The sequence below is a fragment of the Lithobates pipiens genome, unplaced genomic scaffold (assembly GCF_037356315.1).
Source record: "Lithobates pipiens isolate NorthernLeopardFrog02 unplaced genomic scaffold, aLitPip1_a1.2 Scaffold_30, whole genome shotgun sequence".
Taxonomy (NCBI): Eukaryota; Metazoa; Chordata; class Amphibia; order Anura; family Ranidae; genus Lithobates; species Lithobates pipiens.
The window spans coordinates 182,465,142-182,485,396 of NW_027507791.1; the positions used below are offsets into that span (position 1 = coordinate 182,465,142).

Below are 20,255 nucleotides of genomic sequence, written 5' to 3' on the forward strand. Positions count from 1 at the left end.
TAAAATACTTGCAAATATAGAAAGCATAGTATAGTGCATTTCCACTGTGCAGCATTGTGACTGCTGGGCGGTTCTGCAGCGATACTACAAAGAGTGACAAACGCAATAAAAAAAAAGTATTATAACTGGTGTGATAGACCAGTGGCCCCCCAAAATGACAGATTGAAGCGGGGTGTTATATACCTTCTTCCACATACATACTGCACTTCTCTAGAGACTTTTGTCACAGGGTCATTTAAAAAATGACAGGCAGAGGAAGAGGCAGGCCCTTCCGCAGGGGTGGTAGGAGTAGGGTAGGAGCAACAGGCTTTAGCCAAAGTGGGAAATTGCAGAAGGTGCGTTCGATTACGTCAAAGGACGCACCAGACTTGGTTGAGTGGCTCACTCAGCCTTACTCTTCTGCACCCTCATCATCCTCTCGATCTGCACCCTCTTCTTCACTCTCTGCTATGTGCACCCCCAAAGATACTACCACCAACACCACCACTACCACCATATACCCTCCGCTTGAGTCACAGGAATTACTTTCGATCCATCACAAGACATTGCTGATGCACAGCCACTCTTGGCATTGGATCAGGAAGAGGAGGTAGCAACAACCGCCACTCAGCAGTCTGACGACAGTACCCACATCAGCCCAAGGAGGAGGTTGGTCCCCGGTGTTGCTGCCTACTCCGAGATCTCTAATTATAGCGGTGGGGAAGGTGACATCGATGATGACGTGTCTAGTTATGTCACGTGGGTGCCCACAAGAGAGGAAGAGGGGAGTTCAGAGGGAGATATGGACCAGCAGATAGGGAGGATAAGCAGGAGGAATTTACATTGCACAGGAGGGACAAACCAGACTGTTAATGTATCAGGAGCGAGGCATCAACCATGTACGGTCACATCTGGCGTTCCCAGGACGCTGGCACATGGCTCCGCAGTGTGGGCTTTTTTTAACATGTCCGCTGCTGACAATAGTGTTGCCATCTGCAATATTTGCAGTCAACGCATAAGTCGCGGTAAGCCCAACACTCACCTAGGGACGACCGCCTTAAGAAGGCACATGAGCTGCCATCACCGAGCCCAGTGGGAGCAACAGAACCCACAAAGCCACACTCCAAGCTCTCACCATCCAGCCTCATCTTCTACTTCTCCTCTCTCCTCACAATTGTCCTCCACTCCACCTTCCATCATGCCATCCTCATGTTTTTCTCGAAAAAGGCAGGCTTCCGTGGGCCAATAACGCCGGATGACCCTCTTGCCCAATAGTTGAAGGCTGGCTTGTCAGAACTGATGGCCCGCCAACTACTACCATATAAACTGGTGGACGCGGAGGCCTTTAGAAAATTTGTGGCCATTGGAACACCACAATGGAAGGTACCAGGAAGGAAGTATTTCTCACAGAAGGGCATGCCAGAGCTATATGGCCATGTTCAGCGGCAAGTGAATGTATCTCTAGCACACAGTGTCGGTGCCAAGATACATATGACCACAGACATGTGGTCTAGCAAACACTGGCAGGCAAGGTATATAACTTTTACTGCCCACTGGGTGAACCTTCTGACGGCCGTCAAGCATGTAACCCGTGGCACCCGTGTAGATTTGGTTTTACCACCACGGATTGCATACAGGCCTGGCTCTTCTTCTCTTCCTCCTACTCCATCCTCCTCCCTCTCCTCCTCGGCTGACTACTCTTTTTCCGCTGCTAGCGTCTCTTCCGCTGCGCCGCCCAAGATCCCCGGAACCTATTCGACATGCCAGGTGAGATGTTGCCATGCTGTGCTGCGTCTGTTGTGCCTGGAAGCCAAGAGCCACATTTGCCCTGCACTCCTTTCAGCTTTGCGTTCACAGACAGATCAGTGGCTAACACCGCTCAATTTGACAGTTGGTAAAGTGGTGTGTGACGACGGTGCCAATCTGCTTAGCGCATTGAAACAGGGTAGATTTACACACGTGGCATGCATGGCACACGTCTTAAACTTGGTCGTGCAGCAATTTGTTGTCGAATACCCTGGGGTCCCGGAAATCTTGCGGCAGGCAAGGAAAATCTCGGCCCATTTCAGAAGATCTTACACGGCCATGGCTCGCCTTGCTGACATTCAGCGGCGACACAATCTGCTGGTCAGACATCTTATTTGCGATTGCCCGACGCGATGGAACTCCCAACCTTCTCAATGCTTGATAGGCTGCTCCAGCAGAAACGTGCAGTTAACGACTACCTGTACGAACTCTGCGGAAGAACAGGTTCTAGGGAGCTTGTTTTTTTTCCCCGCCAGTGGTCAGTCAGTGACATCGTACCTTATGCCTTCTTTATGGAGCGTGCATTGCGTTGTGTCATTGATCAAGCCGTGGAGGAGCAGGAGCAGGAAGAAAAAGCATAAAGGTCAAGGACCAGTACTGGGTGGCAACCTACTTAGACCCCCGGTACAAACACAAAATGGCGGAAATGTTAGCACCATCACAGAGGGCTGTCGGAATGGAGAACTTACAAGCCTTACTTTGAGAAATGCTGCATTCTGCTTTTGTGTGCGCTGGCAGAGGAGGAATTCCCACTCCCAGAGAAAGAGTTGCAGGTACCAATCCAACAGCGCCTGAAAGAAGAGGGCGGTTTGAAGATGTGTTGGTGAATTCTGATATGAGGTCATTCTTTCAGCCGACCCATCGACAGGTCTCTTCTGCATCCAGCATCAGGGAACGCCTAGACTGACAGGTGTCCGACTACATCGGGTTAACGGCCGACGTGGACGCTCTGAGAAGTGATGAACCCCTGGACTACTGGGTGGGCAGGCTTGACCTCTGGCCAGAGCTTGCCCGATTTACAATGGAACTGTTGGCTTGCCCCTCCAGTCCAGTGTCCTGTCCGAAAGGACGTTCAGCGCAGCAGGGGGGATCGTGACCAATAAGCGCACTCGCCTAGCTCACGACAGTGTTGACTACCTCACATTTATAAAAATGAATGAGACATGGATCTCGGAGGAATTCAACGCGTGACCAGTAGACCATGTATATGCTTAACTCTATAAATGATTTATTTAATCTAAGCACACGGACCTTTTTTCTACCTTTGGCTCACTTCCTTGTACAAAAAAAGCACACCGTACTATTCCTGTTTGAAGAGGTTGAGCAGTGTCATATTTTTGGCTCCCGCAGCGAGTTGCTGGTATCAGTGCTGGTGTCAGTGCTCTCCATCACGGTGCTGGTGTCAGTGCTCTCCATCACGGTGCTGGTGTCAGTGCTCTCCATCACGGTGCTGGTGTCAGTGCTCTCCATCACGGTGCTGGTGTCAGTGCTCTCCATCACGGTGCTGGTGTCAGTGCTCTCTATCTTGGTGCTAGTGTCAGTGCTCTCTATCTTGGTGCTAGTGTCAGTGCTCTTTATCTCATTGCTGGTGTCAGTGCTCTCTATCCCGGTGCTGGTGTGGTCTCAGTGCTCTCTCTCTCATTGCTGGTCTCAGTGCTCTCTATCTCGGTGCTGGTGTCAGTGCTCTCTATCACGGTGCTGGTGTCAGTGCTCTCTATCTCGGTGCTGGTACAGTGCTCTCTATCTCATTGCTGGTCTCAGTGCTCTCTATCACAGTGCTGGTGTCAGTGCTCTCTACCAAGGTTCTGGTGTCAGTGCTCTCTATCATGGTTCTGGTGTCAGTGCTCTCTATCTCGGTGCTGGTGTCAGTGCTCTCTATCTCGGTGCTGGTGTCAGTGCTCTCTATCTCGGTGCTGGTGTCAGTGCTCAGTCTCTATCCTGGTGCTGGTTTCAGACAGTGAGGGAGATAGCAGCGGAGAAGCCAATCAGCAGGCAGTGCCAGCACCATGGCTGAGGATCAGCACTGGACTGGCACATCCGGACCACCGCAGTGGAGCCCTGCATAAGTGGGGGTAAGGGCCGGGCAGAGAGAGGGGCTCAAGCACAGGTTGGCACACTGGGACACTGGCACAGGACTGCCCTGACTGTGGCACTGATCATCTCCTGCACCCCCTTTATAGCCTGGCCTGACCTTGCCTCTCCTCCATGGCCTTCATGCGCTCCTGAATTTTCAATATTTCACAGATAAAAAAAAGAATGCTTGTCGTTGTCGATCTCAGATTCACTTATTACTTTTGTTATGCCAGTGTCCATGTTGTGGGACTATGTGTGCACAGCTAGTAAGTATTTTGTGGCTGAAAATATGACCTGGAGATTTTTAAGGTTTGTCTGCCATTAAAGTCAATGGGGTCCGCCTCGAATCTTGCGGTTCGCGAACTTTTGGTCACGTTCACGAAACGTCCCATCGGAAGTTCGCCCATCACTAGTGAAATTTTTGAATTTCCTCTTACTTTTTGATTCAGTGACAATGGTTACCAGGACAAATAAAAGGATACATGTCTCCAGCTGGGACACAGGAATAAACATTTAGGGTCTAACACTATCCTAAACAAAAAAAATGGTTTTAGATTTACAAAGTTAATTATTTGGTTATTACAGTATATTTACTTATCTTCCTGGAAACCTATTGCACAATTTAGCATGTCATGTATATTCGTTCACATTTTAGCACCAGAAAATGGAGGAAAGGGTCCAAAGTTCCAACAGTTAGACCTGGAAGCAGCTGGAGAAGATCCAAAGCCCCCTATGGTAAGTTAAAACTCATTGAGAATTCTTGCAGGCACTTTATCTTTTTGGAGTCTATAGTAGGTTATAGGAAGGCTGTTGGGGTCTAGTTTAAACCTTTTGGAATCAGACTTCCAAAAGTAAAGTAGAAGCTGTGATACTCAGTGTAAAAATCTATTCAGCTTTAGCATGAAGGGGTTCAACCGTGCAAGAGAGAACTTACAATGTCCGCTATGTATAGATACTGTTGGCTAGGATCACAAAAGGAATATCAATAGTCTTTTTAAGCCAAAGACTACTTGGACAATTTTCTGTACTAGTAATGGTAGCCTACCTTATTTGGCTCTTTTTTTGGCTTGCAAACACGCATATAAATAATATAGTAAAGTGTTATGTTAGCCGAATTGCAGGCAGGTTGCTAGACTCTGGCACTCAAAGCATCTACCCATGGTCTGTTACTAAGTGCCCTAGGTCTCCTTTGTCAACAGAATAATACCTGGCTTGATGGCAATTAAATTTCAGTCTTTGAACTTTGGTTCAAAGATTGTATCTTGTATATCCATTCAGTACACAATATACCTTTTGAAATTGAACGTGTATGTACTGTATATAGAGATTAAAATTTATTTTATAAGCATTGAAAATTTACCAAAGCGTTTTTTCAGAATAAACATTTTTATTGGACCCAGATCTGACCCAAAGACCAATGGCAAGGATTCCAAAGCTTCAGATTACGTGACATTCTAAGGTCTGGGTATTCTTTTTTTCCCTTGGGTCTGGGACTCCTGTCAGAAAAAAAGCCAGAGTTCTATCAGCTCAAGTTTAAGGGAGTGCAGTAATAAACGGGAACGAGACTTAAGTGAATGAAGACAGAAAAAAGGAATGAGAAGGGACTAGGAAGAGATGGGATGGGGAACAAAAATTCTGTCTCCACCACTTTTTGTCATGGTGTGCTTCAAGTACCATGGGTGCCTTGAGTCTTTTTAGCACACTAGCAATGTCCATTCATAGTAAAAATTGGGGTAACAACATTCTGATATTTTGCTAAAAATAGAGAACATAAACGCACTGAATGTTTATGCTACCTTCATTTTCCTTGTAGACTCTTGAGACTGCTGGAGAAACCAATAAGCACAAGATTTCCTCCAGTCCAGGTCTGTAAACTTTTATGTACAGTAGAGTGTAGGTAGTAGAAGTCATTGAAAGGACATTCTAACAATGTCTTGTCTTCCCTTCAGGATGCACTATGGATACATTTGTAGAGGTGCTTAAGAACTCTGGTGGCTACAAAAAGTTCATTGGCCAGCTGAACAACGAAGGTGTCCTTTCAGAAGAAGATCAACAAAAGCTAAATTCCTCTCAGAACGCAAAAGATTTTAGAGACGCAGCAAAAGTATTTGGGGAAAAACTGACACAAAATCCTGAACACTTTTTACCTGTGCTCAAATCAATCTTGAATTTATAATCTACACTAAATGTTACAGAAGCACATTTGCTAAATGGCCAAGTGGTTGAAAGGAAGAAGCCATGACCTACAGTTTGCTAAGACTAAAAGAATTAATCTGCAAATAACTATTTCTAAGGTTAGAAAACATACAGGTTTCTCCATGGGGAAAAAGGTATTTCTTTTGACTTTTCTCTTTAACCACTTCAGCCTCGGAAGATTTGGCTGCTCAATGACCAGGCCATTTTTTTGCGATACGGCACTGCGTCACTTTTACTGACAATTGTGTGGTCGTGCCACGTTATACCCAAACAAAATTGACGTCCATTTTTCCCAAAAATAGAGATTTATTTTGGTGATATTTGATCACCTCTGCAGTTTCTATTTTTTGCACTATAAACAAAAAAGGGACAATTTTGAGAAAAAAACACAATATTTTGTACTTTTTGCTGTAATAAATATCCCCATTTTTTTTTTTTTTTTTAAAGGCAATTTTTTTCTTCACTTTAGGCTGATATGTATTTTACATATTTTTGGTAATAAAAATCGCATTAAGCATATATTGATTGGTTTGCACAAAAGTTATAGCATATACAAAATAGGGGAAAGATTTCTGGAATTTTTATTTTTTTCACTAGTAATGACAGTGATCAGCGAATTTTATCAGGGCTGTGACATTATGGCAGACAGATCGGACACTTTTGACACATTTTTGGGACCATTGGCATTTGTACAGCAATCAGTGCTATAAAAATGCACTGCTTACTGTGTAAATGTCACTGGCAGGGAAGGGGTTAACACTAGGGGGCAATCAAGGGGTTAACTGTGTTCCCTAGGGAGTGATTATAACCGTGGGGGGAGGGGGACTGACTGGGTGAGGAGAGCGAGCGTTGTTCATACTTAGTATGAACAACAGATTGCTCTGCTCACCCCTGACAGCATGGAGATCTGTCTGTTTACATTGAAAGATCTCCATTCTGTCTCTGTGTGGAGTGATCGTGGGGCACACGCATCAGCTGCAGCGGCACGCTACCGTCGCGTGTGCATGGGAACCCATGTACAGTTATGTCGGTTCGCTCAGGAGAGCCAACTTGCTGCAGTACAACTGCGGCAGCTGGTTGGGAAGGGGTTAAGGCCTCATTCACACCATTTGCTGAGAGAGATGTGAGTTTTTCTGCATATGTTCTGCAAGGGCACAAAGAAAACCATTGTTCTATGTTCACACCACAACATTAGTATCACATACAGATTTTTTTCTGCACAGGAATCCACAACGTGTTTAAAAGTCACTGAAACGCTCATGAAAGCGAATGTAATCTGAAATCTGTGTTTTTTCCATTTGTTTTTCTGCCTGTATGGTGTGTAGTAAAATTTGTCTGTATGTGCAGTAAAGCATGCTTGTTATACTCACTGTGGAGCATAAGGGGTTAGTCATCTGCATTGTCTAAAAAGGCTGTTTGATCCTGTCTTCTCTGATCCCCCCCCCCCCTTCTTCCACTGCCAGGGTGCATGTTTATAGAACAGGGCCACTCAGCACTGTCCAGATAGAGGGTCAGGGGTCCTGCATCCTGGTAGGACAGTCAGTGCAAAATGAAAAACTCCTCCTACAAGCTTTAACCAAACACTGATAGTCACAAGACTGCTATATACTGCTCATGAGAAAAGGTATTTAGCAGTTCATATTTAATAAAATAATTACATTTCTATATATACTGTGTACTTTGGGAGACCAGATAGAGTGAATGCAGAGTCCTGGGTTTAGTAACACTTTAGTGTTACTAAACTTGAGTGTCATGTCCAGAAATGTTAATTTTAGGGGCATGGCCACTCCTACCTAGAATTGCATTGCTGAGAAGATCTTAAAGTGGTCCTAAAGCCTCAAGTTTTTTTTTTTTTTTTTTACCTTAATGCATTCTATGCATTAAGGTAAAAAACCTTTTGTGAAACAGTCTCACCCCTCACCGACCCCCCTTATCCCTTATACTTCAGCCTCATTGCAATTCAGTGCTGTGCATGAGAGCTGGGGCTCTATTGGCTTTGTCCCTTCTCACTGGGCAGCTTGATAGCAGTGGGAGTAGATGGTTTCCTCTCTTGTCAATCAAATCCAGTGACGAAGGAGTGGGAGGCAGGGCTGAGCCAGCAGGAGCGTTTCCCTAAATGTCTCAATTCAAGAAAACAACTATAAACTATTAATGCGCTGGTACAGAACCCCAGCAATTCTCAACAAATATAACCCTGCCGTCTCAGAGAAATGCTGGAGATGTGCCAGAACTACAGGTACTTTAGAAGACATCTGGTGGTCCTGTACTCTTATCCAACCATTCTGGACTCAATTAAGAGAACTGACGTCCACAATTTCCTCATACACTCTAGAACACACCCCAGCACAACTTCTTTTGCACCATTCAGATATACCGACACACCACTATCGTAAAACGCTGATTCCTCCACTATTAAACGCAGCCAAATTATGTATCCCGCTGCATTGGGGGACAACGCATACCCCAACCATCCCCAAATGGCTCAAACGTGTGGGGAAAATTGCGGAAATGGAGGAATTAATCTCCATAGCCAAGGACTGTCCAACTAAATTCTCCCGCACATGGGCCTGTTGGACCCATTTCCGTACTACTGACCAATACAAACTACTGACAAGCCAAACCACTTCCAACAGCACATCCCAAAATGATGACGACCCCCAATGATTTCCTCACCTTATCTAGGAAGTATTCGCAGCAAATCACGAGACAAGTGACCTCCCTCACCTAAACAAGGGGAGACAGAGGGAGGACCCTTGTCAAATTATCCTCAAGAACATCCAAGTATCTTTAGACTAGATTCCTCTACATACGTCCTTTCAATCCCCCGGGACTGGTGGCGGAGATCCCCCCCCCCCCTTTTTTTTTTTGTTTTTTTTTTTCCTCTCTCTCGCTATCTTTACTCTTCCCCCTCTCTCCTTCTCTTCCCCCTTCTGTACTTCTTCCCCCTCTGGGTTTACACCACCATCTATCTCCCCCATCTGACAAAACTCCCTGCTCCCAAGCAATGTCATGTAACCGACTTTGACGGCTTAGCCCCTAGATAAAGCTACCTAGTCAAAGTTGGCTAATATTCTCAGATCCAGCAATTGCCCAATCAGATCCTCGTAACGAACACGCTGACTATCCACAAGCAGTTCTATGCAACAGATGGTCCTAAAAGTTTACTAGACCATCGACAATTACACCTCAGGCCTTTGACGTGTTCGACTAATAATAACATGAAATAGATAATATCCTACGTCTGATATTGCTGATCATTTCCACTCATCGCTTCTGTGATATCTTTGTATTGCTTTTGTCTATATAACTAAGATGTTGTAAACCTTGTTCCATGTTTTTTTTTTTTTTTTTGATTTCTCAATAAAATATTATGGAATAAAAAAAAATAATAATAATCGAACTATAGAACAAAACTCCATAAACAGAAAGTGCTGAGTTCAAAAAATTGGACTATATCCAGCTGTTAATGATGTAAACACAGTCCCGTGATGATGTCACATAAACATCTAAAGTGATTCTGTGCAGGGAAATATCTCAGAGATTCTTCCTCCACATAAGTGATTCCACGCATAAGTGTGCACACTGGGTAATTACCTTCCCGCTATATAAAATATAGCGTATATGCAGCCTCCTCTTGGATATACCAGGAGTCCCAGGAAAGGGGGTGGAAGGGGGGCCTCAGGGGGTCACTCTCAGATCTCCGTCACAGTATAAAACAAAATGGGATAAATAGGCAGCATTAGCAGCAAAACAGTTCAGATCGACCGCTCTGGTGCGAGCGTCACTTCCGGTCTCCGTATCCTACGCGTTACATCACTTCCAGTGACTTCAACTGGGATAGAGGAGCATAGGGCAGGAAGTGCAATATAAAGGAGGACTGGGCGGGGACGAACCGCCCCACAATCGAATACTGACGCCCCTTCCTGGAGTGTCAGCAGGATATACATAAAAAAAAAAACACACCAGGCATTAAACATAATCACTGGTTATATATTCGCTATACCACCAACAGCGATGGGCGGCTGTGGCATATTATCATGTGATGAGTGTGCCATACCACACTATATTAAGACAAATCTGTTAACCATATCTATTATCTCGGGGGTGAAATAAAAGTGTCTCCTACTATGGCGGCAGCCATTTTATTGGAGGTTATGCAGCTAAATGATGTATACTTGTCTCCTCTCATTGAGGCGGCCATTTATTTGGTTATCTACCGGCCGTATTAGTATATTAGTCTCCATAACGTGTGTAGTCTGACCACAGACTGGAAGAGGGGAAAGAAAATTAATTCTATAGAAGGAAATTGACCAAACAATTTTTGTTCTAATAATAAATGTTAATTACACTACTTGTATAGTAAAATCATTCAAATTACAATCAAATAGAATATAAAAAAATATTTATATATATAAAAGAATATATATAAAAATTATTTATAAAAAAGGGGAAAAAATAAAAATTTAAAATTTTTTTATTTTTCTTATAATTTTAATTTCTTATTGCTTCTTGTACTTAGGATCTATATCATGGATCTGGGAAGTGATGTTTGCATTACAAAAAAAATATATACATATTCCAAGGAAGAGAGGCAATTGAAATATTATCTTATCTTATTCAAGATCTCTGGAGGGGAGGGGGGGGGGGGGGGAGAAGGGGAAATTATCTAATTAGGGGAGGACATTTTTTTAAAAATCACTGATAAAGCAGTTCAGATCGAATTCTATATTTAACCCTTTGGGGTAAAATGTATCCAGAGAAAATATCCACTTAGATTCGATCTGACTCAATGTTCTCACCTTATGCCCACCTCTCCAGTGCTTGACATAAAGGTACAATCCCCCAAAATTTAAGATCACGGGGGTCCTTTTTATGGTATATCGCGAAATGTTTTGAAACACTGTGCTTGTCAAAACCCTTAATGATGTTCTGCACGTGTTCCTTTATTCTAACCCTCAATGGTCTTTTTGTGCGGCCTACATATTGTAGGCCGCAACTACATTCAAGCACATACACGGCTCCTTGTGTGTTACAGCAAATAAAGTCCTCAACCTCATAAGTATTTCCTGTGCTAGTGGCTGTGATTCTTGTGGTTCTTGTGCAAGCGAAACAGCGCTTGCAAGGGTAAAAACCCTTACCCGAAAAGAAAGTATAATTCTTTTTAGGTGGATCTGGGATGCTCTTAACTAGTCTATCCCTACTCCGTTATCAGCAGAAGAAATAGCTGTGTTAGCTAAAGGCCTAAAATTTGCCCCTAAGAAGAATTTGGATAAATTTGAGACATACGTAAATATTCAAAAATACATAAGAGGCCTGAATATTAAAAAATATCTAACCAATAACCCTATGAATATTCATGCAACAACAACCAATGAAATCGCACACAGCACTTTGAGAAACAAATCAGTTTTTAACCCTCAGATCAATAATAATAAATTTATAGATGTTTTTAAAAAAGTTGTAACAGAAGATTTAAAGACACTGGACATAAAGAAGAAACGGGAGTTAAATTACATAAGATGTGGAACGAAATGGCTAAATGAACGGAAGGACTTAGTGATTCGCCCAGCGGACAAGGGTGGTGGAATTGTGATCTTGTCAAAATCGCAATATAATGAAAATTTGGTAAATCTATTAAGTGACACTAACACCTACAAACAACTACCGAAGAATCCGGTGTTTAGAGGTAGGAAGGAGCTGGAACTAGTTGTTCATCTAGGTCTCAAAAAATCTATACTAAATAAAAAGGAAGCTCAATTTTTGATACCAGAGTCGGTGAGGACCCCAGTCATTTACTATCTACCTAAACTTCACAAAGACAAGAACAATCCCCCGCCAAGACCGATTGTTGAACGGTATCGATTCGCTTACCTCAAGAATGGGGGCGTATATCGATAATTTTCTCCAACCGGTGGTGAAAAATACTAAAGCTTATCTGAGAGACACCAAACACATTCTACAAATTCTGGAAGAATGCTCAAATGAAGGTCCATATATTTTAGCTACAGCTGATGTAGCCTCATTGTATACTATCATCCCTCACTATGAGGCTTGTGAAGCAGTCAAATGGGGTCTTAGAAAACATTCTAACTTGATCTGTGCTCAAAGAAAATACCTGGTTAAGTGTTTGGACTTTTGTCTAAAGAACAACTATTTCTGGTATAACAAAAACTTTTACCAGACTACAGGCATCGCTATGGGTGCCAAGTTTGCCCCTAGCGTAGCGGGTCTATTCATGTCTCAATGGGAGGATAAGATGGTGTTTTCCAACCCACCAGTCGAATTGGTCATATACAAACGATATATAGATGACATTATAGTTCTCTGGAAAGGCAGCAAGAGCAGTCTCGATGAATTTCAAGAGAAACTCAATAAGAATAACTTGAATATAGTGCTCACATGGGACTCCAGTGAAACACAGGTCACCTTCCTGGACTTAGGGATCTCACAAGAAGAGGGGAAACTTCATACAAAAACTTTTTTCAAGAATGTAGACAGTGTTATGGCGATTTTTATATCTCACTTAAATGATTAACGATACAAGAAATAAGTGATTAAACCTTTGTCTACATAAGAATAAAAATGAACGATAACAGTGCGAAAAGATAAACAATTACATTTATTTATACAGAAAAGAAACTTTAGAATAATTAGAACTTATCATATAACTCAAGTGATGTTACAAGTACAGAGCTGCCAAGATGATTTAGGTCATATGCTTACAACAAACATACACTTTCAATATATTTATCAATATTTCAAGATAAGTCCTAAGAAAGAAATAATTAGAAATAGAAGAGACATGATAAAAAAGGAGAGAGAGAGAGAGAGAGAGAGAGAGAGAGGGAGGGAGAGAGAGAGAGAGAGGGAGAGGGAGAGGGGGGGGGGGAGAGAGAGGGAGAGAGAGAGAGAGGGGAAGAGAGGAAGAGAGATACAAGTATACGTTACATGGACTTCCGGTGGTCTGGAATTCAAGAGGGCAGATCAGCTAATTCTAGCCCTATTTTATATGCATTCTGGGCCAATCAGAAGATGGAACGCACCCATTGGCTCTGAGTTTACATCAACCTCTGATTGGCCGATTCTCAAGTCCCAAGAAATGTTCATAGATCAGGCCTGAATGTCACCTCCTTTGATCTTTAAACCCAAATAGTTCCGACATTAGCATGTCAATGTCCCCTGCTGGGATGGAGCCTTACTGTCTACACAGGTACAAGACAGAACAAAGGGAAATATGCTGAACAGTGAGCACCTGGGGTCATTCAATGGTTCCCATTAGCTGTATTAAAACCTCTGAAAATATTAAGTCCTGCATTCAGAATGGTTTCCTTTAAACACCTTGCTATAAATATGATATTTCAAAATCGCCACCACAACAGGAACAGTTATCTCCCGGTGACCAGCTGCCATCATCAGAACTGGATTTACAATATTCCAAAGGGTCAGTTCATGAGACTGCGGAGGAACAGCAGTAAGCAGGAGGAATTCCGAGAACAAGCCAGACTGATGGGTCAAAGATTCCAGGACAAAGGCTACGAAAAGGATTTTATTGAGGATAAAATATTGGAAGTAGAAGACATGGATCATCAAGATTTGGTAAAAGATAAGACCAGACAAGAAGTAACAAGAAAACGTTTTAATGAAGGAGCCATTATTTTGGACTATAATGTCCAATATAAGAGCGTAGAAAAAATCATTAAAAAACACTGGCACATTTTATTAAATGACAAAGACCTACAGAATGTTTTACCCAAGATACCAAAATTCATATATAGACGTGCTCCCACTTTGAGGGATAGACTAGTTAAGAGCATCCCAGATCCACCTAAAAAGAATTATACTTTCTTTTCGGGTAAGGGTTTTTACCCTTGCAAGCGCTGTTTCGCTTGCACAAGAACCACAAGAATCACAGCCACTAGCACAGGCAATACTTATGAGGTTGAGGACTTTATTTGCTGTAACACACAAGGAGCCGTGTATGTGCTTGAATGTAGTTGCGGCCTACAATATGTAGGCCGCACAAAAAGACCATTGAGGGTTAGAATAAAGGAACACGTGCAGAACATCATTAAGGGTTTTGACAAGCACAGTGTTTCAAAGCATTTCGCGATACACCATAAAAAGGACCCCGTGATCTTAAATTTTGGGGGATTGTACCTCATGTCAAGCACTGGAGAGGTGGGCATAAGGTGAGAACATTGAGTCAGATCGAATCCAAGTGGATATTTTCTCTGGATACATTTTACCCCAAAAGGGTTAAATATAGAATTCGATCTGAACTGCTTTATCAGTGATTTTTAAAAAAATGTCCTCCCCTAATTAGATAATTTCCCCTTCTCCCCCCCCCCCCCTCCCCTCCAGAGATCTTGAATAAGATAAGATAATATTTCAATTGCCTCTCTTCCTTGGAATATGTATATATTTTTATTGTAATGCAAACGTCACTTCCGAGATCCATGATATAGATCCTAAGTACAAGAAGCAATAAGAAATTAAAATGATAAGAAAAATAAATTTTAAATTTTTATTTTTTCCCCTTTTTTATAAATAATTTTTATATATATTCTTTTATATATATTAATATTTTTTTATATTCTATTTGATTGTAATTTGAATGATTTTACTATACAAGTAGTGTAATTAACATTTATTATTATAACAAAAATTGTTTGGTCAATTTTTTTTTTTAATTAATTTTCTTTCCCCTCTTCCAGTCTGTGGTCAGACTACACACATTATGGAGACTAATATACTAATACGGCCGGTAGATAACCAAATAAATGGCCTGCCTCATAATATACCACAGCCGCCCATCGCTGTTGGTGGTATAGCGAATATATAACCAGTGATTATGTTTAATGCCTGGTGTGTTTTTTTTTTTTTTTAATGTATATCTTGCTGACACTCCGGGAAGGGGCGTCAGTATTCGATTGTGGGGCGGTTCGTCCCCGCCCAGTCCTCCTTTATATTGCACTTCCTGCCCTATGCTCCTCTATCCCAGTTGAAGTCACTGGAAGTGATGTAACGCGTAGGATACGGAGACCGGAAGTGACGCTCGCACCAGAGCGGTCGATCTGAACTGTTTTGCTGCTAATGCTGCCTATTTATCCCATTTTGTTTTATACTGTGACGGAAATCTGAGAGTGACCCCCTGAGGCCCCCCTTCCACCCCCTTTCCTGGGACTCCTGGTATATCCAAGAGGAGGCTGCATATACGCTATATTTTATATAGCGGGAAGGTAATTACCCAGTGTGCACACTTATGTGTGGAATCACTTATGTGGAGGAAGAACCTCTGAGATATTTCCCAGCACAGAATCACTTTAGATGTTTATGTGCAGGGGCGGACTGACCATTAGGGCACTCGGGCACCGACCGAGGGCCCCATGGCCAGTAGGGGGCCCCATCTGCAGGGACAGTCACACTCTGTAAATAGGTGTTCCATTACAGCTCAATCCCGGGATTTGTTAGTAGTAGTGTCATTGCTTCTAAATACATACACTGCCTGGTGGTTTATGTATTTAGAAGTTCTGAGTTCTTTCTGTCTCACCCCTCAGTGATCTCCTGCACACTCGCTCTGCATTCCCTCAGTCAGATCTCCCCTTCAGTGCAGTGTAATGGGAGAACCCGGAGGAGCGGTGTAGCTACTGCAGACTACTGCACACTGTATGTAGAGAGGAAGCGGAGCTGAGCGAGTGAGGAAAGTTTCATGGAGGTAAGCTGCTGCGGTGCACACAATAGAAGGTTTCATGTCAGGACTCAGGAGGAAATGTTTATGGCAACATGTGAAGGGTTAAGTAAGGTGTTAAGGAGGGTTTAATTTGGCAGGGAACTGTGTGTGTGTGTGTCTGAGCTGGCAGAGTTTGCAGCCCCTCCACCCCCTCCCCATAGCTGACAGTCATCGGGACAGACTCCTCACTATCTATCTACATAAACATCCCCCCATCACTCTGTATGTCCCAGATAAGGAGAAGTTAAATTATGACCTTTCCATTTACTCCTGTGTTATGCACACCCTGTATAATGAAGTGTACACTCACCACATAAACTATACACACTATATAGAAAACCACATTCATCAATAAACATACCAGAGCACAATGTTCATGGCTATTTGCATGGTACGACAACTGTATGAACACTGATCATTTAGAGAATCATGTATGTTTAAGGAGGATTGTTTTTTTTTTATGCACTAAGGCCCCTTTCACACGGGCTTTCCGATCAGGTCCACCTGTCAGTTTTTCAGGTGGTACTGATTGGACCCTCCAGTCTCCCATATGGAGCGGCGGATGTCAGCGGTGACATGTCCGCTTACACTCGCTGCTATCCAATCTGATCTTGTCCATCAAATCAGATGGATGGTGGACAGTGGTCCTATTTTCCATCCATCTGGCGGATCAGATGAAACCGGACAGGCAGTCCCGTTTTCATCCAATCTCCCCATAGAGGAGAGCGGGGCTCTGACAGGTCCGTCTCTGCACAGTGAGTGGAGAATGATCTGTCATCCACCTGTTCAGAGGGGATCAGCAGATCAATCCCCCGCTGAGCAAAGCAGAGCCCGTTAAAACAAATGTGCCCCATGTGAAAGAGGCCTAACAGTTTTGGTTCACACCTGCAGGTGCAACCAAGCATGGGCATGTTTTTCACATGTCACGTGTAGGGCAGCCCATTCATTTCAATGGGCTGCCCTACACGCAAGCAACATGGAAAAGTCATGAAAGAGTCCAGTTTGATGGGCACGTTTGCAGATGCATGGTGGTGCCATTAACAATAATAGAACTGCTATCTAGATATACACAGAGTGATTGGGGTTGCATATATCTCTTCTAACAGAAGGTTGTTCTCTTTGAGCAGTACCATTGTATTATTTATTGTTTTACCTATTAGCAGATGAGCACAGACATTTTTTGATTATAGACGTCTTTATCTGAGTACTTCTCACCCCCTGCCTCCCCCCAGCTTGCATCACCCACAGGCCACTTCATACATCCAGCTGACAGACATCACTTTGAGATACTTCCTACCCCCCAGGGACATTATTCCATGGTCACTTTTCATTCTCTACCTTCCTAACATCGCTTCCTGGTCACCCCACAGACACTGAAATAAATCCCTCCACAACTAACTCACCCCCACCAACTGTATCACAACTCCATCCCACTGGTGCTTGGGAGCACCCCTACACCCGCAGTTATTCCCACTAGGAGGATCATGTGTGGATAGAGCAGGTAATCACTGCAGCAAGGGGGGGGGGGGGGGGGAATAACTGAAACTGATCTTTTGTGGCTCTCACTGCAGCAGCTGAAAGATGGATTTCTCTCACTACCTGAACCCTGCCACCCACAGCACTGCCTACTTCCCTCCTTTTCTCTCCCATCAGCAGCAGTTGCAGGCACATAGGGGTATCTGTCAGGATGGAGAGTGGGGGAGGGGCCTGTAAATATGTAATTTACCAGCCCCTTTCTTTTCTAAGTGAACACAGTGAGTGATGGATACTGTATTCATTCATAACTGAGCATAGTAAACTATGTTTATTATTCTTCAGTTTATGAATGGGCAATAGCCTCTGTCTCCTGATCATTCATTTTCAGTGCAACTGAGGCTGCAGAGAAAGGGACTGTGGAATCTATGTCCTCAATACCTATCTCTGTCTCAAAAGTGAGACTTCAGGGGGTCTGTTTAGACCCCTGATATCTCACCAATCCCCCCTCCCCCCAACAGAGTTGTGAAAAAAAATTGAATTAAAAAAAACTATTGTAAAAAATCTGACTTAAAGTGGTAGTAAACTCTGTACTACCACTTGTACCTACAGTTAGGCCTATAACAGTCTCCTGCCACTCTGCATGTCGCCAAGCTAGGTGCCCCTTCATGAGGCCCTTCCACATTAATGTTGCATCAGAAAGATGGCTGCCGTGTGGTGGTCATCTTTAAACCTGGGGCCCCATGATTCCCTAGTGCCCGGGGGCCCCATGAGTTGTCAGTCCGCCCCTGTTTATGTGACATCATCACGGGACTGTGTTCACGTCATTAACAGCTGGATATAGTCCAATTTATAGTCTGATTTATAGTTAGACCACTGTATGTGGTTTTGCACTTAGCACTATTTTTATATCATAGAGATATAAGTTGCACTTGGGATTGTGACAGTTATTATTGTGTACACACTGTTGCAGGCACTATTGATAGAAGAATTTCTACATTAGGATAAGAGTTCTCCCTTACTACTTTACCATACTAGTTTGAATATATACACCATCTGACATATCTCCATCTGAATAATTAGCTCTATAACATTTTTGTGTAAGGTCCCATTTTTTTGGAAGCACAGCACCACCATTTTTTCTTTTATGTTCTCTGGTATCCCACATACTGTAGGGATGAGCTGAACCCCCCCCCCCCCCCGGTTCGCACCAGAACCTTCGAACGGACCGAAAATTTGTACGAACTTTAGAACCCCATTAAAGTCTGAGGGACTCGAATGTTCTAAATCAAAAGTGCTCATTTTAAAAGCTAATATGCAAGTTATTGTCCTCAAAAGGGTTTGGTTTTGGTGACGTTTTTTTTCGGGAGCACTGATTTTAATGACGATTAAAGTGAAAAAAAAAGTGAAATTCCTTTAAATATCATGCCTGGGGGGTGTCTATAGTATGCATGTGAAGTGTCACGTGTTTGCCGTGTTTAGAACAGTCCCTGCACAAAATGACATTTAACGGAAAAAAAGTAATTTAAAACTGCTTGCATTTTTAATTTAATATCTGGTTCCAGCAATATGGATGAAAATCATTGAGAAAAATAGCATGGGTAGCCCCCCCTGACCATTACCAGCCCCTTTGGGTCTTGTACGGATATTGAAGGGAACCCCGTACCCAAATTAAAAAAAAGAAAGGTGTGGGGCCCCCAGGCCCTATATACTCAGAACAGCAGTATACAGGCGGTGCAAACAACACGGGGACTGTGTAGGTTTGTTGTGTTAAGTAGAATCTGTTTGTAATTTTGAACTGGTACATTTTTAAAGTGTAGCTCCAGTCAAAAAATCAATTTTTAAGCTTTTTGGAAAACATAGGGAAGGGTTTTCACCCCTGTAATTTTTTTTTTGGCCGTCCATCTTTTTTCATCTCACTTCCTGTTGTCTCCTTCCGTTTAGTAAGTAGGAGACGTTTGTAAGTTGGATGTTTGAAAGTAGGGGCTTGCCCTATATGCTCTGAAGAAATTTGGGCCTAAGGTGTTGGTGTTGCCACAACACTGTAAGCCCTCACAATTACTCTTGGTGGGTGCTGGAACGCCCTGCTGTGAACTATTATATCAAGAATTGTAATTACATTCCATTGTTGAACAATGGTAGGAAAATTGGGCCTTTGGTGGTGGTGCTGGTGCCACAACACTGAAAGTCCTCACAGTTACTCTTGGTGGGCGCTGGAATGGGCCCTGCTGTGAAATATTATATCAAGAATTGTAATTACATGTCCCTGTTGAACAGGGGCAAAAAAATTGAGCCTTAGGCACTGGTGTTGGTGTTGCCACAACACTGCAACACCTCACAGAAACTCTAGTTGGAGCGCAGGAATGAGCCCTGCTGCAAAGTATTGCATCAAACATTTTAATTACATGCCCGTTAAACAGGGGCTGAAAACTTGGGCCGTAGGCACTGGTGTTGGTGCCATGACACTGCAACCTCTCCCAGATACTCTAGTTGGAATGCAGAAATGAGCCCTGCTGCAAAGCATTGCATCAAAAATTTTAATTACACGCCCCTGTTAAACAGGTGCTGAAAAATTGGGCCTTAGCCACTGGTGGCGGCGCCCAGAACCAAAAATCTTCTTCCAAGCTATCAGTAGGATTATTGAGGAGGAAGAGGATAGTCGGTCAACATAACAGGATAGTGTCAGGGCTGGCTTAGCCCTTCCTCCTCTGGGCTGGCCGCTCAGCTGTCGGCTAATTGCCAGCTCTCTTCTCTTTCCACAGTTATCAGCTGTTCCCGATGATGCTCGTCTGACCTGCCTATTTAAAACCTTCCAGCTCCCTTTTTCCTTTGCCTTCGCATTGGTCACATCACAAGGAACCATCTCCTGCTGTTTGTTTCAAGACTGGCTTGCTGACATCCCTCCTGGCTTCTTATCCTGCTTGCAGTTGCTCTCCTTGGATCCCTGACTTCTGGCCTGGCTGATTACCCGATCTGGTTAATTAACTTTGGACTGGCT

The 20,255-nt window shown here is 43.2% G+C and overlaps 1 protein-coding gene and 1 long non-coding RNA gene across 2 annotated transcripts in view; both read left to right on the forward strand.

The window, feature by feature from the left end:
* The window catches only part of LOC143943376 (receptor-interacting serine/threonine-protein kinase 3-like), a 71,271-nt gene extending 63,552 nt beyond the window's left edge, over positions 1-7,719 (forward strand). The window contains exons 8-10 of the mRNA XM_077465104.1: positions 4,514-4,593; positions 5,672-5,723; positions 5,808-7,719. Coding sequence (XP_077321230.1) covers positions 4,514-4,593; positions 5,672-5,723; positions 5,808-6,034 — 359 coding nt within the window. The 3' untranslated portion in view covers positions 6,035-7,719. The remainder of the gene's footprint in view (positions 1-4,513; positions 4,594-5,671; positions 5,724-5,807) is intronic.
* Positions 7,720-15,611: 7,892 nt separating this feature from the next.
* The window catches only part of LOC143942299 (uncharacterized), a 28,823-nt gene continuing 24,179 nt past the window's right edge, over positions 15,612-20,255 (forward strand). The window contains exon 1 of the long non-coding RNA XR_013264749.1: positions 15,612-15,769. This is a non-coding gene — a long non-coding RNA (uncharacterized LOC143942299). The remainder of the gene's footprint in view (positions 15,770-20,255) is intronic.